The 26,457-nt window shown below is 39.7% G+C and overlaps 1 protein-coding gene across 14 annotated transcripts in view; it reads left to right on the forward strand.

The window, feature by feature from the left end:
* MAGI2 (membrane associated guanylate kinase, WW and PDZ domain containing 2) overlaps positions 1 to 25,920 on the forward strand; it is a 776,332-nt gene extending 750,412 nt beyond the window's left edge. For 10 of the 14 annotated variants that reach the window (XM_076363454.1, XM_076362360.1, XM_076362617.1 and 7 more), the window contains 2 exons: positions 2,436 to 2,574; positions 22,946 to 25,920. In XM_076363454.1, the coding sequence (XP_076219569.1) occupies positions 2,436 to 2,574; positions 22,946 to 23,745 (939 nt within the window). In that variant the 3' untranslated portion in view covers positions 23,746 to 25,920. Of the gene's footprint in view, positions 1 to 2,435; positions 2,575 to 8,468; positions 8,580 to 22,945 lie in introns of all 14 variants that reach the window. The other 4 variants (XM_076362944.1, XM_076363100.1, XM_076363192.1 and 1 more) reach the window with 2 other exon arrangements.
* The last annotated feature ends 537 nt before the right edge of the window (positions 25,921 to 26,457 follow it).

Below are 26,457 nucleotides of genomic sequence, written 5' to 3' on the forward strand. Positions count from 1 at the left end.
CATGCTAACAAGATCATTTTAAGTACCTTCTGCAAAACATGGTCTATCCAGGCAACATGACACAAAAAAGAGCTGTCTTTAAGGCTTTGGAAAGTCTGAGTTTACTTTTATAGGTTTTCTACCAGGGTTTAATTGTTTCATGACATTTAGAAACCGGTTTTCCCAAACTGGTTGAATTTTGTCTGTATTTGGCCTGACTAGTGTCCTTGTGGGGATGCTACAAATCCACCTTCTGTCTGTGCTACAGAAGTGGTAAGAGAGATTTTCCATTTTTGCTCTGAGTGTGTGCAGCAACAACATCCTACCAACTGCTCCAAAAGTCAGGGTGATGCAGAAAGCCCTGCACAGCCAAACCCAGGGGTGATCTCTCCACAATCCAGAGAGCACCTGCACTGTGTGTCATTGTGGCTTGGAGGTCATCAGAAGTGTCTAAAAATGCGTACTGCATGGTACAACCAAACGCATTCCTTTTAACAGAGAAAATCCGCTAAGGAAGAAATTTGCACTGCAAAAATAAGGCCTTTTTGCACAAAATAATCCAAATTTTTTCCACCACTGCTCAGTCTGCATCATTTAAAAAGTGTGACAGCAAGGCTGAGAGGTTTTATTCGGATCAATGGCTTTTTAGTTAAGTAAAGTACTGGCATAGATTGCATACATGACCCTCGGAGAGTTCTTAAAATAGGTTGCAACTCCTATTGACAAGGTATGAATTCCTATTGAGAAACACTGCCACAGTGCTTTTAGTGGCATTCTTTCTGTCTCTGAACAAAAGTAGGGACTAGGTAACTTCTTGACATCCCTTCCAGTTTTCGTGGATGCTAGGACTCTTTTTGACATTTCATATTATGCACATTTGTTTGGTAAATACTATATTTCAAACTCAGGAAGGAAGGAAAGCCTCTGAAGGATTACACTTTTAGTTGACAGAAATACAATAGTAGCAAAGAAAACATACAAACCAGAAAACATTTCAATGTCCAAGGCCAACAAAGAGCTGGTTTTGTCAAGACAGGCTTGTAAGAGGAAAAGGAAGTGCCCGTCATCTTGAAATCTCTATAGTCTCCTTAAAACCCTCTCTAGGATGCATGCAGCGTTGTTATTTTAGTGTAGTGGATATGCACAGTGAGGAAGCCGTAGATGCAGACCGAGGCAGGTCAGATCCTGCCGAGCAGATGTGCTCCTCTGGCACTGAAAAACGAGTTTGCTGAAACCACTCAACTGAGACCCTCACACACCCCTCTTGGCTGCCCATCACCTGGACACGCACCTCTACCAGCACCAGAAGATCAGCCTTCCTTCTGGGCTTCACCTGGGTCACCCCTGCGATGGGGCTGGGAGGCTTCTGCAATGCAGCTGCAAAACATGAACTCCAAAGGCTGTGTGGTGCTGCTAACACAAGGCTCACACATCGCCTCACTGTGTTGCTCAGTTAACTGTCTCACAAAATAAGTGGGTGGCTGTGGTACTGCAGCACCAAACAAGCTGTACAGCTGCTGCTTACTACATGTGCCGTCTGCTGTGCCGACGAGGCACAGCGGAAAGCAATCGCTCCCCTATTCATTGAGAAGGTTTCCAGTGTTGAAAGCGGCTCTTCTCATGGAGAGAAGAGCAGAACCAAAACATCCCAGCGGGACACAAAACTGGGAGGGAGATCGGGGTGGATGGGAGACACAGACAGTGCCCCATTTTACGGCTGTAGAAAGAGAGGCAGAAAAATAATAATGAAGCTAACTCTGACTGGAAAGCCAGCTGGGAGATGACTTGCAGAAATCTGTAATCAGAGCCCTGGAGTCCACCACTTTTACTAGACGGCTCAGCCAGGGGCTGTGCTTACTCCAAGCAAAAATCTTCTGTGGATAAATAGTTCAAAGCATGCTCTTGTAAGAACTCCAGCAAATCTGTGTGATCTGTGCCATAGCCACTAACTTTTCTTTGTTTAATAGCTTGCTTCACAACAACTCTTGATTTGGTATAAAACTTTGCTACCAAGATTTGGATATTCAAACGATGGATCTTTGTATTTGTGCTTTGAACCTCTTTTTTCTCTATGAAAACAGCAAGTTAAATGCAGCAAAGGTCTTCTCAGGCCTGTACAACACTACAAGTTAAAGTGTAGCATAGATAATATTTCAAGTGATTCAAACATATCAACCAATTCAAAAAAACCTCTTACGTGTAGAAGACATGAGGCAAGTTACAAATGCATTACACTGATTTCGGCAGAAGACAAGCAGCATTTGATATACCACATTCAGAATCCACTTTGGAGGTTATTTAATCTGCCAGTAATATCCCTCACACAGACAGGAACAAATTTACCTTGATGTGTCTGTCTGTCATTCAAGTAACCTGTGATCCATTGAATATGTCTCTTTCTGAAACGCTCATTTTACTGCAATTCTGTCTGACTCAATATTCTTCTTACCTGACAGGTAGGAGATCAAATAATTGAAATCAATGGAGAAAGCACAAGGGACATGACACATGCCAGAGCAATAGAGCTAATCAAGTCTGGTGGCAGGAGAGTGCGACTGTTGTTGAAACGTGGAACAGGCCAGGTCCCAGAATATGGTGGGTTTTCATCTTTACATTTTTCTATGTGCATGAACCTATATAAATTAATTATATTGCTTTTGAGTTAAGTACCAATTGCAGATATTTATATATTGTAATGTCCTGGGGCATATTAAGTATGGGCTTAAGTGCTTACCTGAGTACAGGTGGACTTATCATATGTTTAAGTGCTTCCTTGGCTCAAGACCATATATGTGTGTCTGTTTTGCTGCCCTCCCGACACAGGCAATGGCTTATAATCTGTGCATTGAAAGAAGCACTTTGAACTCTTTAGGGGACATCTCTGAGCGTGCTGGGAGTTGCTGATTTGCCCATAAACTGTCCTTTTCTTCCTCTATTGGTACTTCTCTGCACATTTTGAATCACAGCAGATGATCTTGTTGCCATGCAATTCAGTCATTTGGGTTTAAACTCAAAGCATTAAGAAGAATGTACTTCTTTCTTTGACAACCCCACCCATTATATTATCTCTGACACTATACATGGATGATCAAGGAGAAGCCAACTCTGAATAAAAAAGGAGACTTTGCTCATTGTGGTGAGAAAGCAGGATCCATTCTTCTCATGTTTTGTTTCAGGGGGACTTCTGGGACTTTTTTGAGTATTTCAAAAAGTGTGAGTAATTTAGACAATATAGAAACCTTGTTTCATTACTGAAATGACAAGAAGTAAAAATAAATTATCCGAAGGTAATTCAAAGACACAAAAGCTCTTTTTTTAAATTGAAGTCAGGGCTTACTCTAAAGAACGTTGTGACAATGTCATATATTTACATAAGTTCTATGATGTGCACAGCTGGTCCTGAAATCTTACGGGAAAAGGGTTTTTTTAATGAAAATTCCTGGACTTCCTTATACTGGGAGGTCCAAAATTCTATTAAACTTTTCTAATGTTACTTTTGAAGTGCCACTGTCATTTCCCATTAGAATCAGAAATTGCAGTTAGCATATGAAAATTCAAAGTAATACTTAGGCTTAAGTGTAGTGTCAGGTCAGTCTTTGTTACCAACATAAATTCATTACCTCTGCTAGAGACATTAAAGTAAGCTCCACTGAAAGTCAGCGCTTTGCTGGCTGTCAGTATACATGGTAATGGCACCATTTTCTTCTCTAAACTAGAGCCAACTCTGTGGCTGAGGCAATACTCGGGATAGTGTTTGTTGTATTTTTTCCAGCTTTCAAGAGCTTCTGAATAAGGACAGCAAGGATGGGCCGCAGCCCACTCACCTGGTGATAAAGTTAGTGAGTTATACTCTTGGTGAGTAGGAACGAAGCTACAATGGCTTTCAGGGATTATGATAAATTGGTACTAAGACATTTAATATCAATTTTAACCAGTGTATAATCCTTTCAGGGAGACCTCCAACAGAGATTCAGATCATGTCCAAAACTTCTGTAGGGAGAGGTGCATCAATTTTAATGAAAGAACAAACAAACATCCAGGACTGATATAGCAGTAGTAATCCTTCTCAAATAGCAGAACCATATAGCAGCACTTCTCTGGTTCCTCAGAAAACAATTTAATCTAAGGAAGGTCACAGGGGGCTGCTATGAGCAAAGAATCAATTACAGTTCAGACCCATTCCAAATCTGACTTTCTTAAGATCCCAATTCCGGATGGCCCTTAAACCTAGGCTTACAGAAGATCCAAAATAAATTTCTATATTTATATAATCTTATAAATCTGTACCTTATTCCAGAATCGTAAGAAAATGTAAATAGATGTAAAAAAAGTTCAGTGTAAACAGCATTGTTTTGGGAAAACAAATCCCCTGAAATGTGTAAATGTGCACAAGCCTTCCCTTCCCCAGAAGAACATGAGTAGGAAATACAGATAAACCACTACAAATCCAGGCACGGTTTATAGTGCTAACAGAAAGAAACAAGACGACTTCACAGGATTGTTTAAAGCCATGCTCACCATTCAGAAAGGCATTTGGAATGCTTAGCATTAGTTGTGCAAAAATGCAGCTTGCTATGTTATAAAAGTTGCTATAAAGAAGTGCTGTTTAATCAGATCATTTTCCTAGCTGCATCCCCAGCTTACAGCTCCATACAGGAGGAGGACTAAGTAGCTGTGCTTGAAAGCTGTGTTGTCCTACTGCACTGAAAAAGCAGTAAAAGTGTTCAGGAATTACTTCATAATGTACACACAACCTACAGAAAGCATGACAGCAAAGGATAACATCTGCATGTCTGCAGTTCTTAGTATGTGCATTACGCAGGCAGAGAAATGTTAGTCCTGTATCCAGTCTGCAGGCAGAATGGAAGCCACAGAAGAAGATGCCTGTTGAAATTAACTGAGATATTAAAATCCTCCCTAGGTCATTTCCCAAAGCAATGAGAAATACTCTAAGAACAAACAGAAGATGCACATAAAAATCAACAGCAGCCTGCTTAGGAAGTTAAAAACAGAACTTAACAAACATAAATTATTAAAACCGGAGGGCATGTCTCGATAAGGCCAGAATTCAAGGGTAAGTCATTGTGCTGCAAAGAATGTCTGTCGGAGTATTAATGACAGAGACCCCCAGAGAAGACTGTCCTTTCCAAGTGATGGAAAACTGAATGCAGAGAAGATTGTGACAGTTAAGCTCGAGGACAAAGTGGTCCTCAGGACAGTAGACAAACTAGTCAATATTTAGTATTTCCCTCTTCTTCCCACCAGAATTGCATGGCTGGGATGTAACAAGACCAACTGGAGTTTCTTTTACTGAAATAATCAGCTTTTTTTTTTCAGTAAGTACATGTCAGAAATACTTCTTATTCTCATCAGGGTCTAGCTCTGGAGACTGTCAGTGGGAAATAAGACTTAGTTGAATATAAAAATGCAAGGCTGGAGGACTGAGCTGGTATGTGGGTTGCAACAGTGGTGTGCAGCAGAAGCCTAGGGAGAAATAAAATCAGAGCAAGTGTACCAAGGACCTTTCCTGGATATTCTCTCTCAGTCTCTGGCAAGCGAAATGGTCAGGGACTTCCCAAGTCAGTTGTAGTACTGCTGTGTTTAAAGACCTTTCCAACAGCAGTGGCATTCAGACTCACAGTATTAAAAAGAAGGAAGCTTACCTAGAACAAGCTAAACCAACTAGCCAAAAACCATCACATTATTGTCTCTCAGTCTTCAACATTTTGATTTTCCTTATGCAATATAATCAATGCTTTTTAAATTCCAGAGCCATGTTTCTGTTAGTACAAAATACAGCGGTATATATTTAAGTGCAAGAAATATCAGTGTTTGAATGATGATGTGATTTACATCAGTTAAAAGCAGTTTTAAGGAAAAATCATCAATGGTAAGAAAATGATCTGTGAAAGAAAAGAATATGCATTGAAAGAAGAAAGCAGGCAGTGAAGAAACAAAGAACAAGCTCCTGGGAGGATGTAAATCTCCTGAATGAGTTGTGTCAGTTTATTCTGCCTGAAAATCTGTCCCTACAAGTACATCTCAGAAAATTCTGGCTGAGCTGAAGCACTATTCAGACCTAGGGGAAGAAATAAAGCGTGTTGCAAATGCATCATTTACCTCAATGCCAGCTGCTGATTTTGCTTGAAAACAAATGCCAGAGGTCCCAGAGCACTTCAGAGGGAGAAATCCCCTTGTAGCGTGCACGGTAGCATCAGAATATATGGGAAGGAGCACAGATATGATTAATGCTTAAAAACAATAGCTGATTTCACAGCAGGGTGCAACAAAAGAAGCTTAGAAAACAGATGTTTTATCACCCAGCATCTCAGAACATGTTTGCTGAGGATAAGGATAGCCAGAGGAACTGTGCTTCCACTGAAGGTGAATTATCATTGCTCATCCAAACCCGAAGAACATCAACATCATGTTTCATAGGAAATAGTCTGCCAGACATGTTCTCCAAAGAACCAAGTCATAGTAAGAAATCATATTACTGTGCAAGAAAGACTAGAAGTACTGCTGGGAATCCTGATCCCTAAGTGTACTTAATGCCCAGGGAGTCCAGCTGCAGGGAGTGCGAGGTTTAACACATGCCACAGGACATAAAACTCACAGTCATCACTGTAGCACTGAGCACTTCTCAGACCGACATTAAATACAATTTGAATAAAATGACAGACCCAGAGTTTTCTTGCAATGGCTGCCTAATTCTCTGTGTATGCATCTACCTAAGAGGTTATTGACTTCATCAGGAGCTACTGGGTACACAGCACTTCTAAAAATCTGTTTGCTCACAATATGTGAGCCTAATTACAGATGCTCGTATTTTTCAGGCCGTAGCCATAGCTGTATAAACACCATCAGAAGGACAACTACATTGAGCAGCCAAGCATTGGGATGAAGAGGCATCCCTAAAGGCAAAATGTGGGAAAACTGTTCACAAAATCCCAAAATAGTAACATTAAAGATTAAGTAAATCTAACAAATCACAGCCTCTCCATCCAGCAATGAGCTCTGCAAGAGGCAAATTAATTCTAATGACGGATCAGCCCCAGGAAGCTACGGTTTTCTCTGAGTACAACCACTGTTTTCTCTAAATATCTATGGAAGAAGGTCCCTAGGAAAGGCTGGGATGTTTCATTCTCAGTCCCAGCAGTCCTGGCGGCTTGCTTCTTCTGGCTTACTTCTCCTAGCATTTCCCAACTGGAGCTTTCATTACTCAAAGATACATTAAAATATAAGTTCCTAGAAGTATCTGAAAGCAGTGACTCTTATAACCAAATTGCAAACAGGGCATAAAGGTGGAGGAGGCTGAGGCACAATTAACACTTGTAGGTGGACTCCATCCCTCCGGCAAGGCACAACCTCCTTCCCCAGATGCATTCTGTCTGACACTGCAGAGGGAGCAGAAACACTGAATTTCACCCACGAGGAACATCTAGAAGAAAGCTAATTCATTTCCCTTCCTGCTTTCACAGCAGGACTTCAAAATCATACTTGTTATCAAGCTTGGTAGTTTTTCACTTAGTTTTAAGTTGCTTAAGAGGTCCTGCAGAAAGTTGTAAGTTTTGGAGACTCCAGCCCATTCACACTGAGATTTTGGTAAACATTTCCATTGCTCTGTCTTAGAAATATGGATCTGGCCCTGAGCGTGCTGGGTCAGGGTGTGGCACTAACACACACAGAGCCGCGAAAGCCAGAATCAATGAGGTTTGGTGAACAAGGACTCTGTGTCTCGGGGCTGGTTGGCGCTTGATGGATGTACACAACAGTGGTTCTTTCCCTCCCTCTTCCCCTTTGCTTGACTTTGTTAAAGACACGTCCTGGGGTTGCATTGTGCATTTTTGGAATCTCTGTTGTTTCACATGATGCTAAATTATGTACAAAACTCACCCTGTGACTTCATGACATTCAGGTGATTTTACAGAACTAGAGTTTAGATTCATTTTTGGCTCTTTAATGGAAGAGTTCCATATGTAAAATGTAAAGTTTCAGTATACATAAAAACATTGCTGGTTAACAGACAAAAGGTAGAAGGTATTTAGCAGTAAGTCATTTTTGAAGGGCTTTGAACAAACTCTCAGCTCATGTATCAGCACTACCCCACCAACAAAACCAAAAAATGTCAGAGTTGATACCAATACAAGGATTTTTCATACAAATAAATTGGCACAGTTCTGAAATGCATTAAACCCTTTGCTTTTTTTTTTGTTATGACTCCTTCAAAAAGCACCTCAAGATGTACTCCACATCCATAGTCCAGGTGAATCTACGTCCTGAATATATATGCACAGTAGTTTCAGTCATCCACTAATATTTAGACTTACAGTGCATGCTTATTTGTCTTGGCTTTACAGAAATACTTCTTTCCTGTTACATATGAGCTTTTTACTCAGTTATTCTAAACTTACTAAGAATTCTCTGCTCTAACAATAGTACAATATCTGTATGTCACTGGTTCTGTTAATTCTAATGATTGGTCCTAGGCTGTTCCTCCCCTTCCTTTAGGAATGGTACCTTCCAGTCTCTCCATGTGCATGAAAAGTGACAAGCATGGGTCCCCATATTTCTACTTATTGGGCCACCCTAAAGACACGGTTTGTAAACTCTGCATGTATATTATCTTTCTCTAATACGCTTTTGTTTCTCACAACTGTTAATAGAGTTTTTTCCAACTTTTTCTTACACATTAGCTCATTTAGTTTCTACAGTATTCGACTTTTCTTTCATAACTTATTATCTTAGATATCAAAGCAGCTATGCATTTTACAAATGTCTTTTAATATCCTAGATAACTGGTTCTTCATGTTACACTGCTGCTAGTGCAAGAAACACAGCCATAGGTCCGCTATATATCCGCTTTTTCTCATGACAAAAATTTATCATCTGAATATGACTTTTCAGGTAGAAAATCTTAAACTTTTGGGAACCAAAGCCATAATTTTCCCCTTCCTTATGGTACTTGGCTTGCAAAAATATTAATAATAGGAAGGTGGAAGTTAGATACTAATCTCAAACAATATTTATATGCAGCCTCTTGAAGAAATAACTAATGTAAAATTGAAGACTTTTTGGAACACGCTGTATGGCAATACTCATTTTTTAAACCCAGCAGCTATGCTGAATTTACACAAAGTACTTTGCACTTGATTTCAAGCTATTTTCTTCATAAATCAGATTCAACTGCACAGATTGTGCAGATCCACGAAATTTGTAATACAGAGTCATGGCTCAGAAATGATACCTGGAAAGCAAAGAAAAAGAAAAACATTTTTCTTATTTTTTAATTGATTGCTGTCATCACAGAAAACACGAAAGTGTTCAGATGCATTCAGTCTGCTGTAGATTTTGCACAATGTAGTATATCTGCTAAAATTATAAAGCCAGTCTCACACTATCAAAGTAAACAGATTGGAAACAGAAAGGGAGTTATACCCAAAGGTGTCCTCCTAGCCTTTGAGCTTCGAGCAGCTCCTCCTGTGTGATGCCCACAGAATTCCTGCCCCCAGCACCCAGGCACTAAGCTGTGCTTAAGGTATCAGTCTTGTGCATGCAAACCCGGGTAATCTAATTAATTGCTTGTGTGTGTTTCCAGTTATAGCTTATTTCCAATTTGTGTCTATAAATAAGAATTTTTTGAACACAGGTATGTCCCTATACTTTGCTAGTGCAGAGCTGGACACATCTAGAGGCCATTTGAAAATTGTACCCATGTAGTTCAAGTGTGCATGTCACCATCGGAGACCTCCTAGCAACAAAGAAGTTTCTGCACCGTGTAGAAATCTGAATTGCACCATTCCTTGCAGTCATTCGCACCTTATTTCTGCTTTGTTCTCCTTGGCACTTCACTAAAAATAGTTTAGAGAGATCATGAGGTTAAAAAATCCAGGCTGGCATTAGGGCCATTTAACAAGTCTCAGCTGTCAAGCATAGGAAGTTCAGCGAACTGCTGATCCACCACACCAAGCGTTAGATATTTATAACCATAGCTTTCTATGCGTTATCTTTATTTTTCCTCCTGTAGCATAATGGACACAGGAAATGAGTCGTTTTTCCTGAAATAAGTAGAAACGTAAATCCTCTATAAATACAGCTAAAGTTAGTTTTGCACAGTCACTCAGCCATGAATGGTTCTGATTATTTATTTGGCAGGAAGTGTTAGGACAGAATTTTTTTCCCTGTAAAATATATCCAGAAATTCGAAAGCAATTTAGTTTGGGTCAACACCAAAAGCAAAATACTTGATTGGTAAAAAGAACTGATATCAGGTCAAATGAAAATATGTGTGTTATAAAGTGTTTCAATTTCAGGTGTTTTTCAGGTGTGACTTTTGAGGGGGAGGATTTTCCTAAAGAGCTGGTTTTGCAATGGGGCTTTTTCCAACCAAATTGTGTCTGTGCTACCATTTATTAGAGCACTGACCAAGGATGTAAGCCAAATTTCCTGATGCAGAACAGATATATCAACCATTCTAGCATGTCTTAGGAGGGGCCTCTACCATAACATCATAGTGCAGTCTGTTATGAGTCCGCATGTCTCCCACATGAATTGTTCCATTTTGTATAAATAATCACTCATGGAAGATGATCAGCAGGCTTACTTGAAGTTAGATATAGCACAGGAGAGATGCAGAAAGTACATCCAGATCAAGTGATACATGCCTGTGCTTTCTTGTACCATGGGTTTGGTAGCCCTTAGTAGTGACTACTGCATTTATATTTGCAAAAATAGATGAAAAATTAGGAGCTTATACTGTGTTTTTATTGTTTGAATACAGTTAAATCCTTCAGAAATCTCCAGTCAGCTGCAAACGGCATTTTTCTAGTTCTTTAAATCTGTTAGTATGTCTGAAGCTTTTATGTTTGTCTAATAAATGGCTAAAGCATCTTGACCTGTACATTTAAGCTAAATACTCCTACCTGTTCAAAGTAGTGATCAGATAATCCAATTCATCCTATTTTTAATGCTTATTTTATAAATCTCTAGAGCTGAGGTTGGGTGTTATTCGAAACTTGAACTACCCCATATATCATTCATCTGATGTGAGTGCAAAAATCAATAGTCATTTTGGAAAAGCGCCCTTTCCTTCTGTGACCACCTTGGTGGAACTGCAAACATTTATTCATATTCCTGCTGCATTTCCAATACCACCTTCTTATTTCTAGCAATATCAACTTAATTTCAGGAACCTGTGGTGTGTAAGAAAAAAAAAAAAAGGACTAACTAAATGAATCAATATACTGGTTAATAAAATTGGTCTAAAACCATCAGGCAATTTGAATATGGGCTCCCAAAGGTTCTAGCTGTTTTATTGCTATGGCTAAAAACTATTCAAGGACAAAACTGAATATTAAAATTTGCTTTACAAACATGTCTTTAGTATTTAATAAATATGTAGCAGCTGGCAGGAAAGTAGAACATCCTTCTGTTAAATAACAGTGTATGTGTAAGGATATGTGGGTGTGTATAGTTATTTCTGTCTTACAGCAAATTTCTATTTTAAAAGATACGTAGACCTTTTACATAGGTATCCCTTGATATAGAAATAGAAAACACAGTTTTGAAAGAAAGAGGGACACATGGGAAGATATTTTTAGTTTTGTGGCAATGTTTTTGAGCTTTCAGGGAAGCGATACCTTTTCCTTACTTTTTAAATGCAAATATACTGAGTCCTTTCCATAGTCCTAAACATTGCTTTGGCAATTACACTCCCAGTGGCTTTGGGCAGTCCAGCTGAATTCTCTAACCCACGCTTCTTTCATCTGTATAACAGGGATAGAAATATTTACTTACCTATCTCATGGGAGTGTTATGGGGATTAATTATTTAATGCTTGAAAAGCACTTTAAAGATTAAAATTCCTAGTTGACTACTCAGTATTATTATTAAAGCAGAACCTCACTAATCCACACGCATTATAATCCACACCAAAATTGGCAGTGTCCCCCCACATCTGAGCAAAGATTTAATAATAAGGCTGTTGAGCAAGTTCTCTTATTGCTAAGGCTTAATTATTACAATATAATATTCTGGAGTAGATTTACTAATATGGTGTAAAGTGTAGATAATTACAGCTAAACTACAGTGAATAAAACAGATGAACAAACATTATCCCTGGTTTTGTTCACATAAACTGGCAAGCAGATTTACCAGCCAAAGAGAAAAGTCCCACCCACAAATCTTTTTCTAACTTTTTTTTGATGGCTTCCTGTATTTCCATCCAGTTGATGTTATTAGAAGATAAGCACCCAAAATACAGGGCCTGAAAGAACGCAGCCATCCCGCTGTCTCCACAGCATCAGTTTTTCCTTTCTTCATGTAATCCGGGGAAATAGGAAAAAAGGGAATTCAGTAACACTTACTGTGTCCTTGCAATTTGCCGTAGGATTAAGTCCAGTCTTCTGCTGTTGCAGTGTAACGTCCCGTAAAATCCCTCTCCTGCTGCTCATTTCGTAATCCCTCTCATCTGCAAATTTGCAAAGGGCCCCCAATTAATATCAAGACTGCATCACTTCAACTTGTTTTTAATCAGTTAGCTTCCCTATGGGTCTGTGATGGTATCCTTACTATATAGAGCTCCGTATCGAAGGGGACAGTATGAAGGCATAAACCGTTATTCCTATGGCCTGGCCCAATAATTCTCATCATGACGGTTGTGCAATAACTGCTTCGAAGGGCAGGCTTCAGGGGATCTAAAACCGGTTCCGCATCTCTTCAGCACAGTCAGTTTTCTGCAATGGCATGCATTTCCCCAAAGGAGACCAGAGCCATTCATCTACATTTTTAAGTGAACAGTGATTTGGAGGGGTCAAACTTCATACTCTTCAGAAGGACCTGGAAACTATTGTGTGTCTTCCTCTGGCTTGACAGGAACAAGAACATTTTATCTTTGTACCTCCTGACAAAGACTCCATCTCTAAGAGTATCAGCTGAACTTCGGATACAATGGCTTTGAACTCATTTACATGATTTTTTAATTGATCTGTGGTTATCCAGGTGTAAAAAGTCTGGCTTTTCAGCTTGCTTAAAAGAATCCATAAACAGCCATCAGCTCTTTTAGGGACAAAAGCACAGCCATCAAAGTATGAAAAGTTATATAAAAGTACAACAAGAAGCAATCAAGCTGTATCAGAAAAGCCTTGCCAGTGGCCTGGTGCTATGATACCCAGGACTAAATTAAACTAACAGGGCCTCTTATGACTCTAGTCATGGGCATCTGAAATTTGATGAGTCTAAATGGTCACATAGAGAGTGACATAAAAAAATGTTATTCCAACCATTAGAGAGGAGAAGGCAAGCTTTGCCCGTACAGGGACTTGCAGCTGGTCCTGCCTCTGCCCTTCTCGCCCCACCATCCCATGGTGCAATTCCTGGCTGATGCTTTGTGGCGCCCGACTGCAGGGAGAGGTTAGCAGAGCTCATGGCCTCTGTCAGATTTCTTATAGCTTGTTACTCCTAGCTTGGGAAAAAACCCTCAGAAAATTAAATGCTTTTTTTTTGCTTTGACAATATGAGTTAACTGTCACTCTCCAACCGATGCTTAACAAACATGACCATAGAGCATGTTATATTTTGCAGAGCTAGAGCAACACATATGCAACCCGGAATTTTAAACATCTGGGTTTTCTAACAACGTGTAGTTTGTGTTTACTCGTTAGGAGCTGAATATTACAATGTGACATTCACTTATTCGTGCACTTCCATCTCATTATACAGTTTTCAGAGAAAATTGTCTCAGCATCCAAAAGCTATCAGATACCACAACAGCCCCGACAGCAAGCGTGGTCCCAGGGTCAGCTCTGCACCTTCAGCGCCCAGCGGCCTCAAGTCTGAAAAGAGTTTGCTAAAGAGAGACTAAACTAATTCTGCAGCTTCTACCCTAAGCAGGATGGGAATACTTATTCATGGGCTTTGTAAATAAGGATGCATTCAAACCAAGTTATGTGTTTTGCTTAAGATCCTGCTGCGATCTTAAGTGAGAACCGCCAACACTCAGCGCCTGTCAGAAACAACTTTCTAGGGGCACTTCATATACAGTCAAAATGCTCTGAATTCCCACTTATTAAATAAATTTTATATATTATCTACATACCTTTAATAATGACAGCTGTTTATTGACCAGACAGGATGTGATGCCTACTGTTAACACCCATTTTAGCTGTGATAATTAATAATTTTCATATTTAAGTTTAATTAAGTGTGTAATATCCAACTCTTAAATTATTCAGTCTCTGCAGAATGTTTTTCATTAATACCACACATTCTATTAACATATTTATGATCACCTTTTATGACTTAATGTGGCTTAATTCTATTAATCAAAACTAATTTTAAAGTCATTATCTTTTTTAATTATACAGTAACTTGCAATGTAAATTTTCCAGCTCCAGCATGGCTCTGGAAGAGAATTGCTGAGGTTTATGCACCTTCTACTCTACTGCCTGACCACACAGAAAAAAAACCAACTTTCTTTACTGAAGGGATGAGGTTCTTTTACCTGAGTAGCTCTGATCTGATCAGATATGTGAGATGCTCAGCACTTCAAAAAGGGTACCAAACCACCTGAAGGACCTAGTGAATGACAATGAGCGGTTAGAGCAACATCACTCAAGACTAGCACTTAGGCTGTCCATAGACTTACTGAGGCAGAGGAGCTTGCTGTGGAGGATAAAAGCACTGAACAGGCTGCAGCTTTTCATTTCAGCTGTTCACAGTATTAGCGAGTAATTCTGTAACATTTATGCAGATACATTAACTTGATTCAAGGAAAAATCAAATTTACCAAGTTCAGTCAGATTAGTGATCATGATCATTGGTTTAAATATTTAACGGATAGGACTGTTTACTAGATCCATATCTATTGAACAGGCTAAAATGGGTCTTGGAATGAGTGATAAACTGTGTATTCATAATCATCTGGCCTTAAGATTCACAGCCAGAAGACTATTACAGTAAATTAGTAAATTGATTTACTGAATTAATTTACCTGTTTCAGGTCTGAAATATAACTGTTTGTAAGTGTGGCTCTTGATTATTTTTCCTTCTCCCATTCTGCACGTTAGGTAGTTTTTTCTTGCATAGAAAAATTATCTTTTTTTATTCTTGCTATTGTAAGAGCAGTGTTAAAAATATCTCGGTCCTGTTGAAAGGTGTGACTGATGTTGGAGAGAGCCAAATGATGCAGTGCTTAGGCATTATTACAAAATCACACTGAATTGCTTATGGATGTGATTTATATTTAAGGGGTGAGCAACGGCAGGGCAACCAGGAGAGGGCTAAAGTTAGATGCAGCACCCAAAGGTCATCCACGTCCTGGAGACAATCCAGTCCACCTGCTCTCCAGGGCAGAAACCCTGAGTGTTTCTGAATTCATCAGTTATCTCCTGTATTAGCCTGAAAGGTCTCAGACCACTTACCTGCAGTGACCCATGCTCGCTAAAAAGGGCCTGGTGTGGGGTGATGGGTGTACACCTCCGTGTCCATCCATTCAGCTTTGATCCACAGCCTCCGAAAGGGCTTCCCAGAAGGAGGTCCCCAACATTGGTTGTGTACACATTCAACAGAAGAGCAGACATCTATTTCCAAAGGTCTTCTGAGACACCTCTCTCTCTCTGACTCTGTAAGGCAATTAAATTATTATCTCAAGCGATTAGGACAGTAAAATACTGGTGAAGCAGTGCCATAATTAAATAACTAACTCAGGGAAAGGGATTTGCTGAGGATGCACTGGGTATAGTGTAGGATCAGAAAAAGTGCAGAATAAGAACAGGAACTCTCGAAGTCAGATCAATCACTTGCATGTTTCTTTGTTAGCCATCTTTAAAGAATACGTTACATAAAAAATTGAAAAGTGCTTTCATCCATAGCGCTTTCTACAGCTTAAAGCCAACACAAATCAATGTGTGTGACTTTCTTATTTCAAGAAAACGTTCAGCATTTTTTCTAAAGGGTTTTTTAAATTTTTTCCTCACAATATTCAGTTTTGTCCTCTCTGCACCAAGTTTGAATTTTCCTTCTCTCTGTTCCCTTAGTTCCCTTAGCTCCAAAAACAGTGTAATCTCCTGAGCTTCTGCAGATTTGGTCTTCCAAGCGTAACTAACAATCTGCTCTTTCTGAAGTGTGTTTCAATAATTCTCAAATTAGATCTCTGAACATGAAAGCACTTTTTCTAACCAACCTCCATGCAGAGTACAGAAATGGTGATGAAAGTGAATTTTACCTGAGTTGAGATCATTCGAATTCTCATCAGATGGCCCTTGCAAGGACTCTATGAACACCATCTCTGCTGTAAAAATATTTGGGGCATCTTCCATTTAATATCTAGGTAAAGTATACAGTGCAAGATGAGTATAATGAACCCAAAGGAACTAAATTGTTGCTTATCAGTAATGATTAGTAACATGAAAAGAAGTAGGGCATCAGACTATAAATGGCACTGGGAAGTGAATAAAGCAGGGAGTAGAGCTTCCTGGTGTTGGAATAGGTCAATGACTGAATTTTCTGCATGTAAAATTAAACATTTTAAGTTTACAGAGGAGATAAAACTATTCCTCATCTACCCTACATTTACAATCACATCTCTTCAGTTATTGTGGACATCTGCAGAAGCCATGCCACCAACAGCTCCCAGTAGTAGAGGCACCCCCTCTTCCAATATTAGACCAGTGATGAAAATAAAAATGCACAATGACTTTGGTGACAGAGAGACTAGGCCTGACATTGTTTCATACTCCAAACATCAGTCTTTCTTAAAGAATCATTCTACTTTTCTGAAAACGCCAAGCACAAAATTCAGAAGTAAAAGATGTAGGGACTCAGATGCATGTTTGTTTTCCCGTAATCTTTCATGACTTTGTTAACTCACTCTGGTTACCCTGACCCACCATCCTCAACCTTTGCAAAAAAAAATGTGCAAAGCCAAAAATGAAATTACTAGAAAACAGAAAAATTCCACTCTTAAGCAAAGTTATATTTACAAGCTACTATAAACATTCAGAGTCACAATGACATTACATATACAGGCAAGCAGTATAATGAATGTGGTTACATTAAGATAGCAAGAAATTAGATTAGGTTTTCATTGCATCAGAAACAAGACTTCACAATACCAAACAGATCACTTAACTGCATGTGCAGGAAAGGATAAGTAGTTCATATGCCAAAATAACTGAGTATAACCTGGATTTATTTTTGTAAATTTGTATGGCACGTATGTCATTTTTGTACATAGAATCAACATTTTGTACCCATAGCACACTGCCATCATAGCTTTAAAAAAAATTGTAAGGGCAATGCTAATGATGAAAAGGCTATCCCGCCTGGATGTGCCCATGGTGACTGACCAAACGAAGAACTGTATCACAGCAGAAGATGCCTAAATCCATTGATGTTTATTTCCAGAGCTGTTGGTGTTGAGGGTTTTGAACGTGGATGAGAGCAGTGGAAGGGGAGCCAAGCAAAGTGTAATTTTAAGCCAAGCAAAGTGTAATTTGTGAGAAAACATTTGCATAGCACTATTGAATAATAAACAAGAAGTGCAAGTTTATAGCCAGAAGTATGGGGAGCCTGTAAGGTGGGGGCAGACCCCACTGCCACTCACTTTCCGGGAGAGGCTGGGGGAAAGGGTGACACATCATGTCATGTTTACATGAGACTGACAGCTGGACAGAAGGTACCAAGAGCTTTTCTAACCATCAAAACCTCAGAGAATCATTTATTTCAGGAGACAAAGGGTGCTGTATGTCTGGGTTGTGGAAGCTCCAGGATGAAAGATTAAAGATTCTTTAAATATTCTGAAATATCCCTCCTGAGGGAGCGTTAAAGACAAGCTGCAGGAGACCAATGCAATCAGGAACATCACAGACATGTCAAGCTATAATGAGAAAGAGCCAAATGCATTCCTGGTGTAACACTGCCAACATTAGTGGATACTCACCAGGGGACCTTTTATCCCATTTGCATTATTAGCAGCATCTGTAAGAACTGTTTGCCACCTTCTGGCAATACATAATTTCAGACAAAAAGGGGGGGGAAAAAATAAAGCACCGTATTTTTTATTTAATCAAAAACTCTTTGATTCCCTAGGAAAATAATTCTAGGAAGATACGAAAACAGCTGCTTAGACATTTCAGGAAATATTTCATTCAGACCACTGAAATCATTCAAAGCTTTCTTAATATTACTATTAAATATAAAATAAATTAATATTACTATTTTATGATTTATTTTATCTGATGAAAAATCCCACATTCTTGATAAACTATCGAGCAATTATTTAAAGTATTTTGATGCAAAAGGAGAACCTAGTAACAAATCCGAGGTCTAATCTTTCTTGACCTGAGATCTTGGCAGAGCAGATAAGCACAGCAAGACTAGACCTGGCAGAATCTTAGAAGGGCAACCTGTAAAAAAACATAAATATTGCAGGAAATTAAATAAACTTATCAGTAGGCTGAGCTCTTTCCTCTGACTTAGTACCCAGGCAATGCTCAGAAAGTAAGACAGGCACACCTCTCTACTCCATTAGCAGTAAAGCCAGGTTTCTTTTGCTAGCGATTCAGATGTAAGCCATCAGCAAGCACTGGATCCAGGTAGAAGACTAGGCTTTAGTTAAGAGAGGAGCAAGTAGATACGTGAGAGTAGTACCCTCATTTCCACTCCATTGAACGTGTGTAAGCTGATGTAGCAAAGCAAACAATTCATGTATATGGCAGTTCTACCTCCAACAAAAAAGCCTCTAGACAGAAAACTTCTGCTCCGGATGTTTTCCCCTTGTCACTCTTCCTCCAAAATGGCTGTGTTCATCTCCTACTTGTCCTCCTACACACTCAAGTTTTGTGTCTGTGGTGTCTCTTACTCAGTTAGCAATTTACTCCTTGCCTGGGAGTTATGCAAAACAGGTCATAGGTGAGTCATTCTTACACATCCCATGGAGAAGTGCCGCCAACCTCCATGACAGTAGCTTGTGGAAACTAAAAGCCACCCAGAAAACACCTACTAAATTACACCAAATCAAATGCCATCACAGTGACAGATTATAGTGCTGCTTCCAGCTCATTTATCTTGTCTAAATTAGTAGGTCAAGGGAGATTTTCTCCCTTCAGAGAAGGGAGGAAGGCATCTATTAGCCTTCAGTGAGATGTATACATTTGAAAAGCAATTTCTCCCACAGTAAGGATGATATCCATAGTGACAAAGTCAGAAACAAATTTAAAACTGCATCGTCCCTAAATCTCTCCAGCAGTTTCAACCGAATGCGATATCCTTCACTTCTGCTTGTAAGTTGTTTGGGCATTAATACTTCCTGCTCTATTAAACAAATACTGTCTTCAGTTCCTCCCAGAGGTGAAGGGAGAAAAAAGTAAAATCATTGCTCTGTCTCTGATTTAGTATGTTTGCAAAATGTTTTGAGATATTTTGGAATAACAGACAGTAAAAGTAGGTTATATTCACACTTAACACATAGGTTTTATATAAAGCTTAAAAACTACAGAAAAAAATATTTATTCAGAAATATTAATAAATCTCTCCAAAGTGCAGCTATAACCTCAGAATAAGCATAAAGAGAAATCATTAGTTTAGTTGCTCTACAGAATAAAATTTTGCATTTTTCTCCTGTTTATATTTGTTATGGAAAAGCATTCATTTTAGTGCTGGTTGAACAAGTCCAAATGAACCCTTATGGCTTGAACACAGCTCTTTAAACGACTTTTCTTTTGAGCAACAAATTGCTTACATTACTGCACTTTGCCCTACTCTAGTCAATTTGATATTTTCCCATAATATTCAAACATTGGAGGAAAGTCAGTTAGAATACCCTCACATCAGTATTCTCCTCACTAGCCAGTGACATATTGCAACAATAGCTTGTTGACATTAACGTCTACCAAGGCTGAGGATGACTTTCTGCATAATTTCATTTCATTTGAAAGAAAAAGCAGGTTAGGTTGGGGTTTGGCTGTCTCAGATTGATGGTACTTAAACCATCAAAGTAGAAAGTCATTTTGTCAAGTTCTTACTTGCAAGTACTATATTGCCACAGAATATGAATGATAGTTTTATTTCATGGCAACTTTTTTCCCCCAGCCACTGGAAATACAGCCTATATAGGTGCTCGCCAGCAAGAAGGCCAGGCATGGTATTTTAAACAAACTGGAGCCAGTGGCCCACCTGGGGTTCTCCCACAGCCAAACGTCCCTTTAAGCTGTGGCTACAAGTCTTCTTGCTTAGTTGGCCAAGTTGTCTTTTTCCTAGGGTTTTCTGGGGGAGAGGCAGAAATCCGGTAATGCATATAATATTGCATGTCCTAGTTTATAGATATCTAGATTTATATAACATTACATGTAACAAATACATTGATTCACTTTTGTTGAAGTAGGTTCTAACCCACTATTTCTCACTGCAACATTCAGTGGTTTTTCCCTCCCCTCCAAAAAAGAAAATATAAAAAAAAATAAAAATTGTCTAGGGGGACAGTCCCTTAATAAAGCAGTTCTCTAGGGAATAAAACAGCAGGCCACTCACCCTCAGGTCTCCTCCCCTGAGTGTCCCACAAATAACTGGTATAATATTGCCTTTCGTGCCTCAGAGGAACCACGAGAGGTGTTTGCCACCCTGGTTTTGAATGGTGGCCACCTGGCTTGTTCTGGACAAGAAACAGCTGATTTAAGCATAGTGGCACATTTTGCACAGAGGCAATCTTGTTACCCGAAAGCATCTTATTTCTCCAGGCCATTTGATGTTTTTACTGGTGTGCAGCTGATACTTCCCAAAGTAACAAGCTATTTCTGTAACTTCAGATGCTCCCAGAGCCTTGCACAAGATCTGGTAATGGCCCACTGCTCTTCACTGCCACTCAGTGAAAAACATCATCTCATGGACAACTGGGAAAGAAGACTGTAGTTAAGTCAAATACGTTGGTCAGGCCAACGCTCGGCACCACCTCAACCCTGGGGAGATGTGACAATGCCATAAAAGGACAAACTTAATTTTCTAAGGCCCAAGGTGGCTTGTTTAGTGCTAGCTCAGGTACTTCGCTGGTGGACACAGGCAGCTTCATGCTGCTCGGCAGAGCCCTGGGATAGTTTTAGAGAACCAGGCAAAGTGACTGGGACCCCATGCATGGTCCCTAATTCAAGTGTCAACCAAAATGGGATCCCCTGGATTTCAGATCTAAAAAGAGCCGGGGTGGGGTCTGCGCCTCCCCCGTCAGGCACACCCCATGGTCCTGTACCAGGGGGGCGGCGCTGAAGAGCAGAAGTAAAGAAGAAGCCCATCAAAGCAGATGGTTTTTGTAGGCAAGCTCCTAAGAGCTGATCACTCTACATGCACGAGTCTTCCTTTCATTTTTTTCTTGCTCAAGTGCCAAGCAGGGAGCAGATGGTACATTACTCAGCCTTAACTGGAGGGTAAGAAAGTGTGATTTTAAAAAAAAAAAAAAAATCAGTTGAGACCCTCAGCCCATTTAGATTCCCAGCTCAAAGTTTATTTGTCTTACACAGAACTTGTACTTTCTCCCCTCTCAAATGCTAATCCTCTCCACACATATGCTCATTATGCGAAAGCATATGACAAACACCATCTGGGAAAATAAATAACTCCTCAGCTAACCGCGCTGCTCCCTCCCTTTACATCACCCACCTCACTATTGTCTCTCCTATTTTTATCTGCAAGACAGCAATCACTCAATCAAGCTATTAACTTAAAAGTGCCATCCCAGTCAAGCAAGCTGCAGATCCCAGCCTGGGCAGTAAAATCCATTCCATTTTTCGAGATGATGTGCATCTTCATGACAATTTGAAGGCAGCTGTAGCACTGAGAAAAATAAATGTATCTTTTAAAGGACAGTTGATATCACTGAGAGATACTAGTCCTGACCCGTAGAAGTCCATGCTTGTTTTTCAGCTAGAAGGTTACATTTTTTCCCCCCATGAAATATGCAGCTCTTGCCATGAGTTCCATCTCGTTTCCATGGATCCCTGAGATAGTCCTTCATCTCTGACAGTTTATTGCTCACACCATTCAGAGCCAGGCAATGGTGCTAAATAGGGAATGACATTAGCCAAGTTCAGTGATTTCTCTAACCTCTATGTAGACGGGTAAGAATAAGAGTCGTGCTGTCATTAGTCATGATGGATTCGTTGTCTGCCAGAATGTTAATCAAAAGAAACCATGTATGCAAGAGAAAGGCATCTCAGAATATTCTGTTTTGCACCAATGGATTAGGAAAATCATCGTGATTCAGCAAAGGAGATGTCTGTTTAGCTAAATTAAACAGGATCTGCACAATCCAACCATACTGTGTTGAGGCTAAGTAACCAGGAGAAATTCAAAATGCACAGCCAAGAGACTCAGCGGCTGATGCTGTGATATAAAGGCAGAGCTTTGTAAGTACCCTGTAAGAATTGTGGGGCCATAAACACTGCAATATTACATCTGTTTAGAAAAAGTATGAGACAGAATTCAATGATGACCTTATTTGAGCTACAAATTCTTGTCAATTATTATATGCTTATGGGGACATGCTTAATAGATGGCAGAAAGTCCTTCTCGTTTGTCCTCAGAGACAGCGCTGATATTGCCCAGCTAAGAAATCCATTCTACAGCTACAAAAGAGGCAATCTGATTTCACGAGCACATGCCTTTATTATTTTAAGAATAATTTAACATAGGCAGAGGAAAGCAGAATCTGTATGAAAAAAAGACCGGGGTTTCCAGCATTTGCAGTTACCAGCCCTGTGGTTCTTGTTTCTCCTGAACATTTTTTCGGGGGGCGGGGAGGGAGATTATTTTTGTTTTCCTCCCCATTGACTTCCCTGGGAGTTTCGCCTCACCTATGACATAGGAGTTTAAGTCTGGTATGTGGTTTTGGTGTCGATGTTGCTCAGAATATATATGTCTATGCAATACACGCTCTGTGCTGCTGAATACGCCCTTAACTCCCTTCTCTTTGTTGTTACAACAGACGAACCAAACTCCTGGAGTGCTCCCTCTGCCACCTCCCCAGGTCTGCCGGAAGTAGCTCTTTCCCTCGACGACATAATCTCACCATTATCTTCATCACACATAGCCCCACCCTCTGACCCTTCTCACCAGATAAACCCAGAGTCAACATGGGATATCAAGAGGGAACACAATGTAAGGAAACCAAAGGAGCTTTCAGTGAATGGTCACAAAAAGAAAAGGTTAGGAGAACAAAGAGAAAGGTCAGCAAGTCCTAAAAAGGTAGACAGGTCAAAGCATGAAGAGGCTTCTTGGAAAGGATATTCAGAAGGCAAAAATAAGACCACTGATGGTGGCAGGCCCACCTCAGAAAACAAAGTGGTGGGACACAGCATAATGATCGAGGCTGGCGCGAGAGAGCACGTGTGTGCTGGAACCAGTGATGAACAGTTTGGGAGGCTGAGGAAGCCGGAAAGCAAGAGAGGAGGATCTCTTAGCAAAAAAGAAGATCACAAATCCAAAAATACCAGTGAGAAGAAGTCAGCTGCAGCATCCGACCATGTCAAGCTTGATACAGGTGCTACCAAGACGTACAGTAGCAACCGCTGCAGCTCGCCTGGAATTGATATGGACCACAGCCAGAGGGACCCTGACGGGAAACCCAGCGAGTTCCCCAGGAAGGGACATCTCCACTCCATTAGCACTCACAGCACCAACACCACAGTTCGAAAGGCAACGGTCTCCCCAGGGCCGTGGAAAATCCCTGGCTCAGATAAGCTACCTAGCGTCCTGAAGTCTGGTACTTCTGCCATGAGCAGATAAGCAAGGGACTGTTGCCCTCTAACTGTCTCAAACTGACGCAGAACATTCTTCTTAGTTTTTGTCTCACATTGGTTTGTTTTAATTTATTTTAACTATCACACATATACACAATGCATTGAGGAATGAAAACATTAGTGTGTAATTCCATGACAATGTGCACAGTATCTAATAAGTTCAAAAGCATATAGTCAACACGGAGATTTAAAATCGACCCTAAAGTCCCAGTTCCATTTTAGGGACTTTGGCAGCTATGGAAGAAACCAAAACAATATGAAGGACAGTACATCAGAGAAGGATAGTGCAGTGTAGCTTTAGCATTTTTTTTCCCACTGCATGAAGGACTTGGATTTCATTCAAACTTTATATCAAGAAACTGGAACAAGTTAGAGCAATCACAAACTGGAACATCGCCTTAAATAAAACTGCACGGAGCAAGCTGAAACCGAGAGAGGATCTTTTCATGGAGCTAAAATGTTGTAAATAAATTGTTCTCAACATATCTAGACAGGGGTTAAAGGGTTTCTTTGAAGCATCGTTTGGAACTGTACACCCATGACACATCTCCACTGTTAACACTTTGGGATAGTCCACGTGATACCCTGTAGCACAGTTCACTGGGCGCTACGGGAGGTGTGGGGAATCCAGTGGATTAGTTTCTGTGATACCATTTCTACTGCCATTTTTGTGAACAAACCATGTTTCTGTACATTGGAAAGGAGTTAGGGTGGAGTTGTATTTGCAAATTATTCTCAAAAGCGATTTATTACAGGTTGCCCAAATCCTGCGAGGTAGCACACAAACCAATTGGTCAGGCTCAAAACCCAGATGTCTGCAAGGCCCTTGCAATGAAAGGAAGAGTGCTACAGAGAAAAAGCTGCAGTTTCCTTAAGGAAAGGCCTTTCCCTCCTGCAGAAAACGAGAGCTTCACTTGTCAACAGTGCTATGTTTCATACCCATCTACATCTAGTTAGGACACTCTCAACTTTCATCCCCTCAGTTTGGCAGAGCAGGTGCCTCTAAGGCACATGTTAACAATAATTAGACTGGTTTCTGAAATACGGTTGTCAGTGTCCTCTTTCAGTAAATTCGATATATTTCCATTTTATCATTTCTTCCCTACCTCCATTTTTTTTTTGGTCTTTTTTGTTTTTATCTTTCTTGCTTGTCTGTTTTGAATTTCAAGCCTTAAGTGCCAGGTAAACATTCCAGTCTGCCTTCACAGGAAATAACTCCGAGTTCAGTCAATCAGTCATTATCTTGTTTCAAAAAGATGCGTGTGTGTCTGTGTAAGCGTGCATATGCTTACTTGTCTGTCAAAATTAAAACAAAATCCTGGGCAATAATGCATTGGTAATTAAAAAACAAATCATAAAGCTAAGTACTGTCGAAAAGTCATATTTAAAAACTAATGTTCTCTAGCAATCTTAGTTCCTCACATGCTCTGCTGAAAAATTAGATTGAGATTGGCTTTGTTCCAAGAAATCAGCACATTACTGTATGTCTCAAACATTGCACTGGACTGAGAAATTTATAGGCATGTTTCTTCCTGTCTGATTATTTGAAAAGCCTCAAGTCAAGGATTTTGCAGCTTTCAAACAAATTTTTTTAGAAAGAAAAGTCCATTTATAATTTCTAAAAAAGCACAAGTCCATGTAGCTGTTTATAAAACTCTTATTTAATGAAAAAAAAAAAAATCTTTATCCCCTGAACTAGAATCCAATATAATTTGCCATTAATTTATTGAATCTGATTTTGGACAATGCTTCTGTAGTGTAGATGCACGTCCCAGTATCTTATTTTTATGTATAAAGAAAGCAAACAATGAAATCTGAAAAACAGTTGAGATTATGCTTGCATAAACTCTAATTTGCACAGTTCACAGCTACTCCTTGTGCAGTAATTGCTTTATGCGGCTGTAATCGATAACCTGTGAAGACAGCACATCATCTAAACCCCATTCCAAATAATATTTCTGTGTAGTGTTAGCTGTGAATTTACCCTGTACAGCTCTATCTCTATAAATATAATTCCATGTATTAATAGTCACAGAAAGGCTGTAAGTGAGCAACTATTTTTATGAAACGCACCACTATGGATAAATTAACTTTTACAGAAATCTTGTTTACTGTATGATATTCTAAACCACTGTCAAATAAAATATATATCCAAAAATCTTTTTTTTTTTCAATTGTACATAGTCTGTGTTAATTTTGAGTGGCAGGCTTCAGTGTTACACCAAGAAATGATCCTTTACATGCATACGAGTAGAATTAATTAACTACTGCATTATAAAAAAGGGAACGCTCCATTTTGACTTCTTACTCCAAAGAGGGGTATAATTTATGAATATACATGTAGGTGACCAAACAAATTCCGTGTAGGCAAGTTAAGCTGTATGAAGCTACACAGGTGCAGAGAAATCTCCCCCTTGGTGGAGAAGCCTGAACTCTTATTCTCCTTCCAGTCCCAGGAGACACAGGACCGGGGTGGCCAGACTCCCAGCACTGAGAGACAACTTCTGAGCATACACCGTATATACAAAAGGCATCTGGCAGCTCTAACTAGCCCTAGAAAGGTTTGTTTACAAACTGAGTGAAGGAGGCATAATTTGATTTCCAGTTTACTTTACAGAAACAGTGTCTCAGAAAACATCATAAGTGTATAAAAATAATGGTAACCGGACAGCCTCTTCTGGGGCCTAATCCATCCCCC

This window comes from Aptenodytes patagonicus, chromosome 1, assembly GCF_965638725.1.
Source record: "Aptenodytes patagonicus chromosome 1, bAptPat1.pri.cur, whole genome shotgun sequence".
NCBI classification, from domain to species: domain Eukaryota; kingdom Metazoa; phylum Chordata; class Aves; order Sphenisciformes; family Spheniscidae; genus Aptenodytes; species Aptenodytes patagonicus.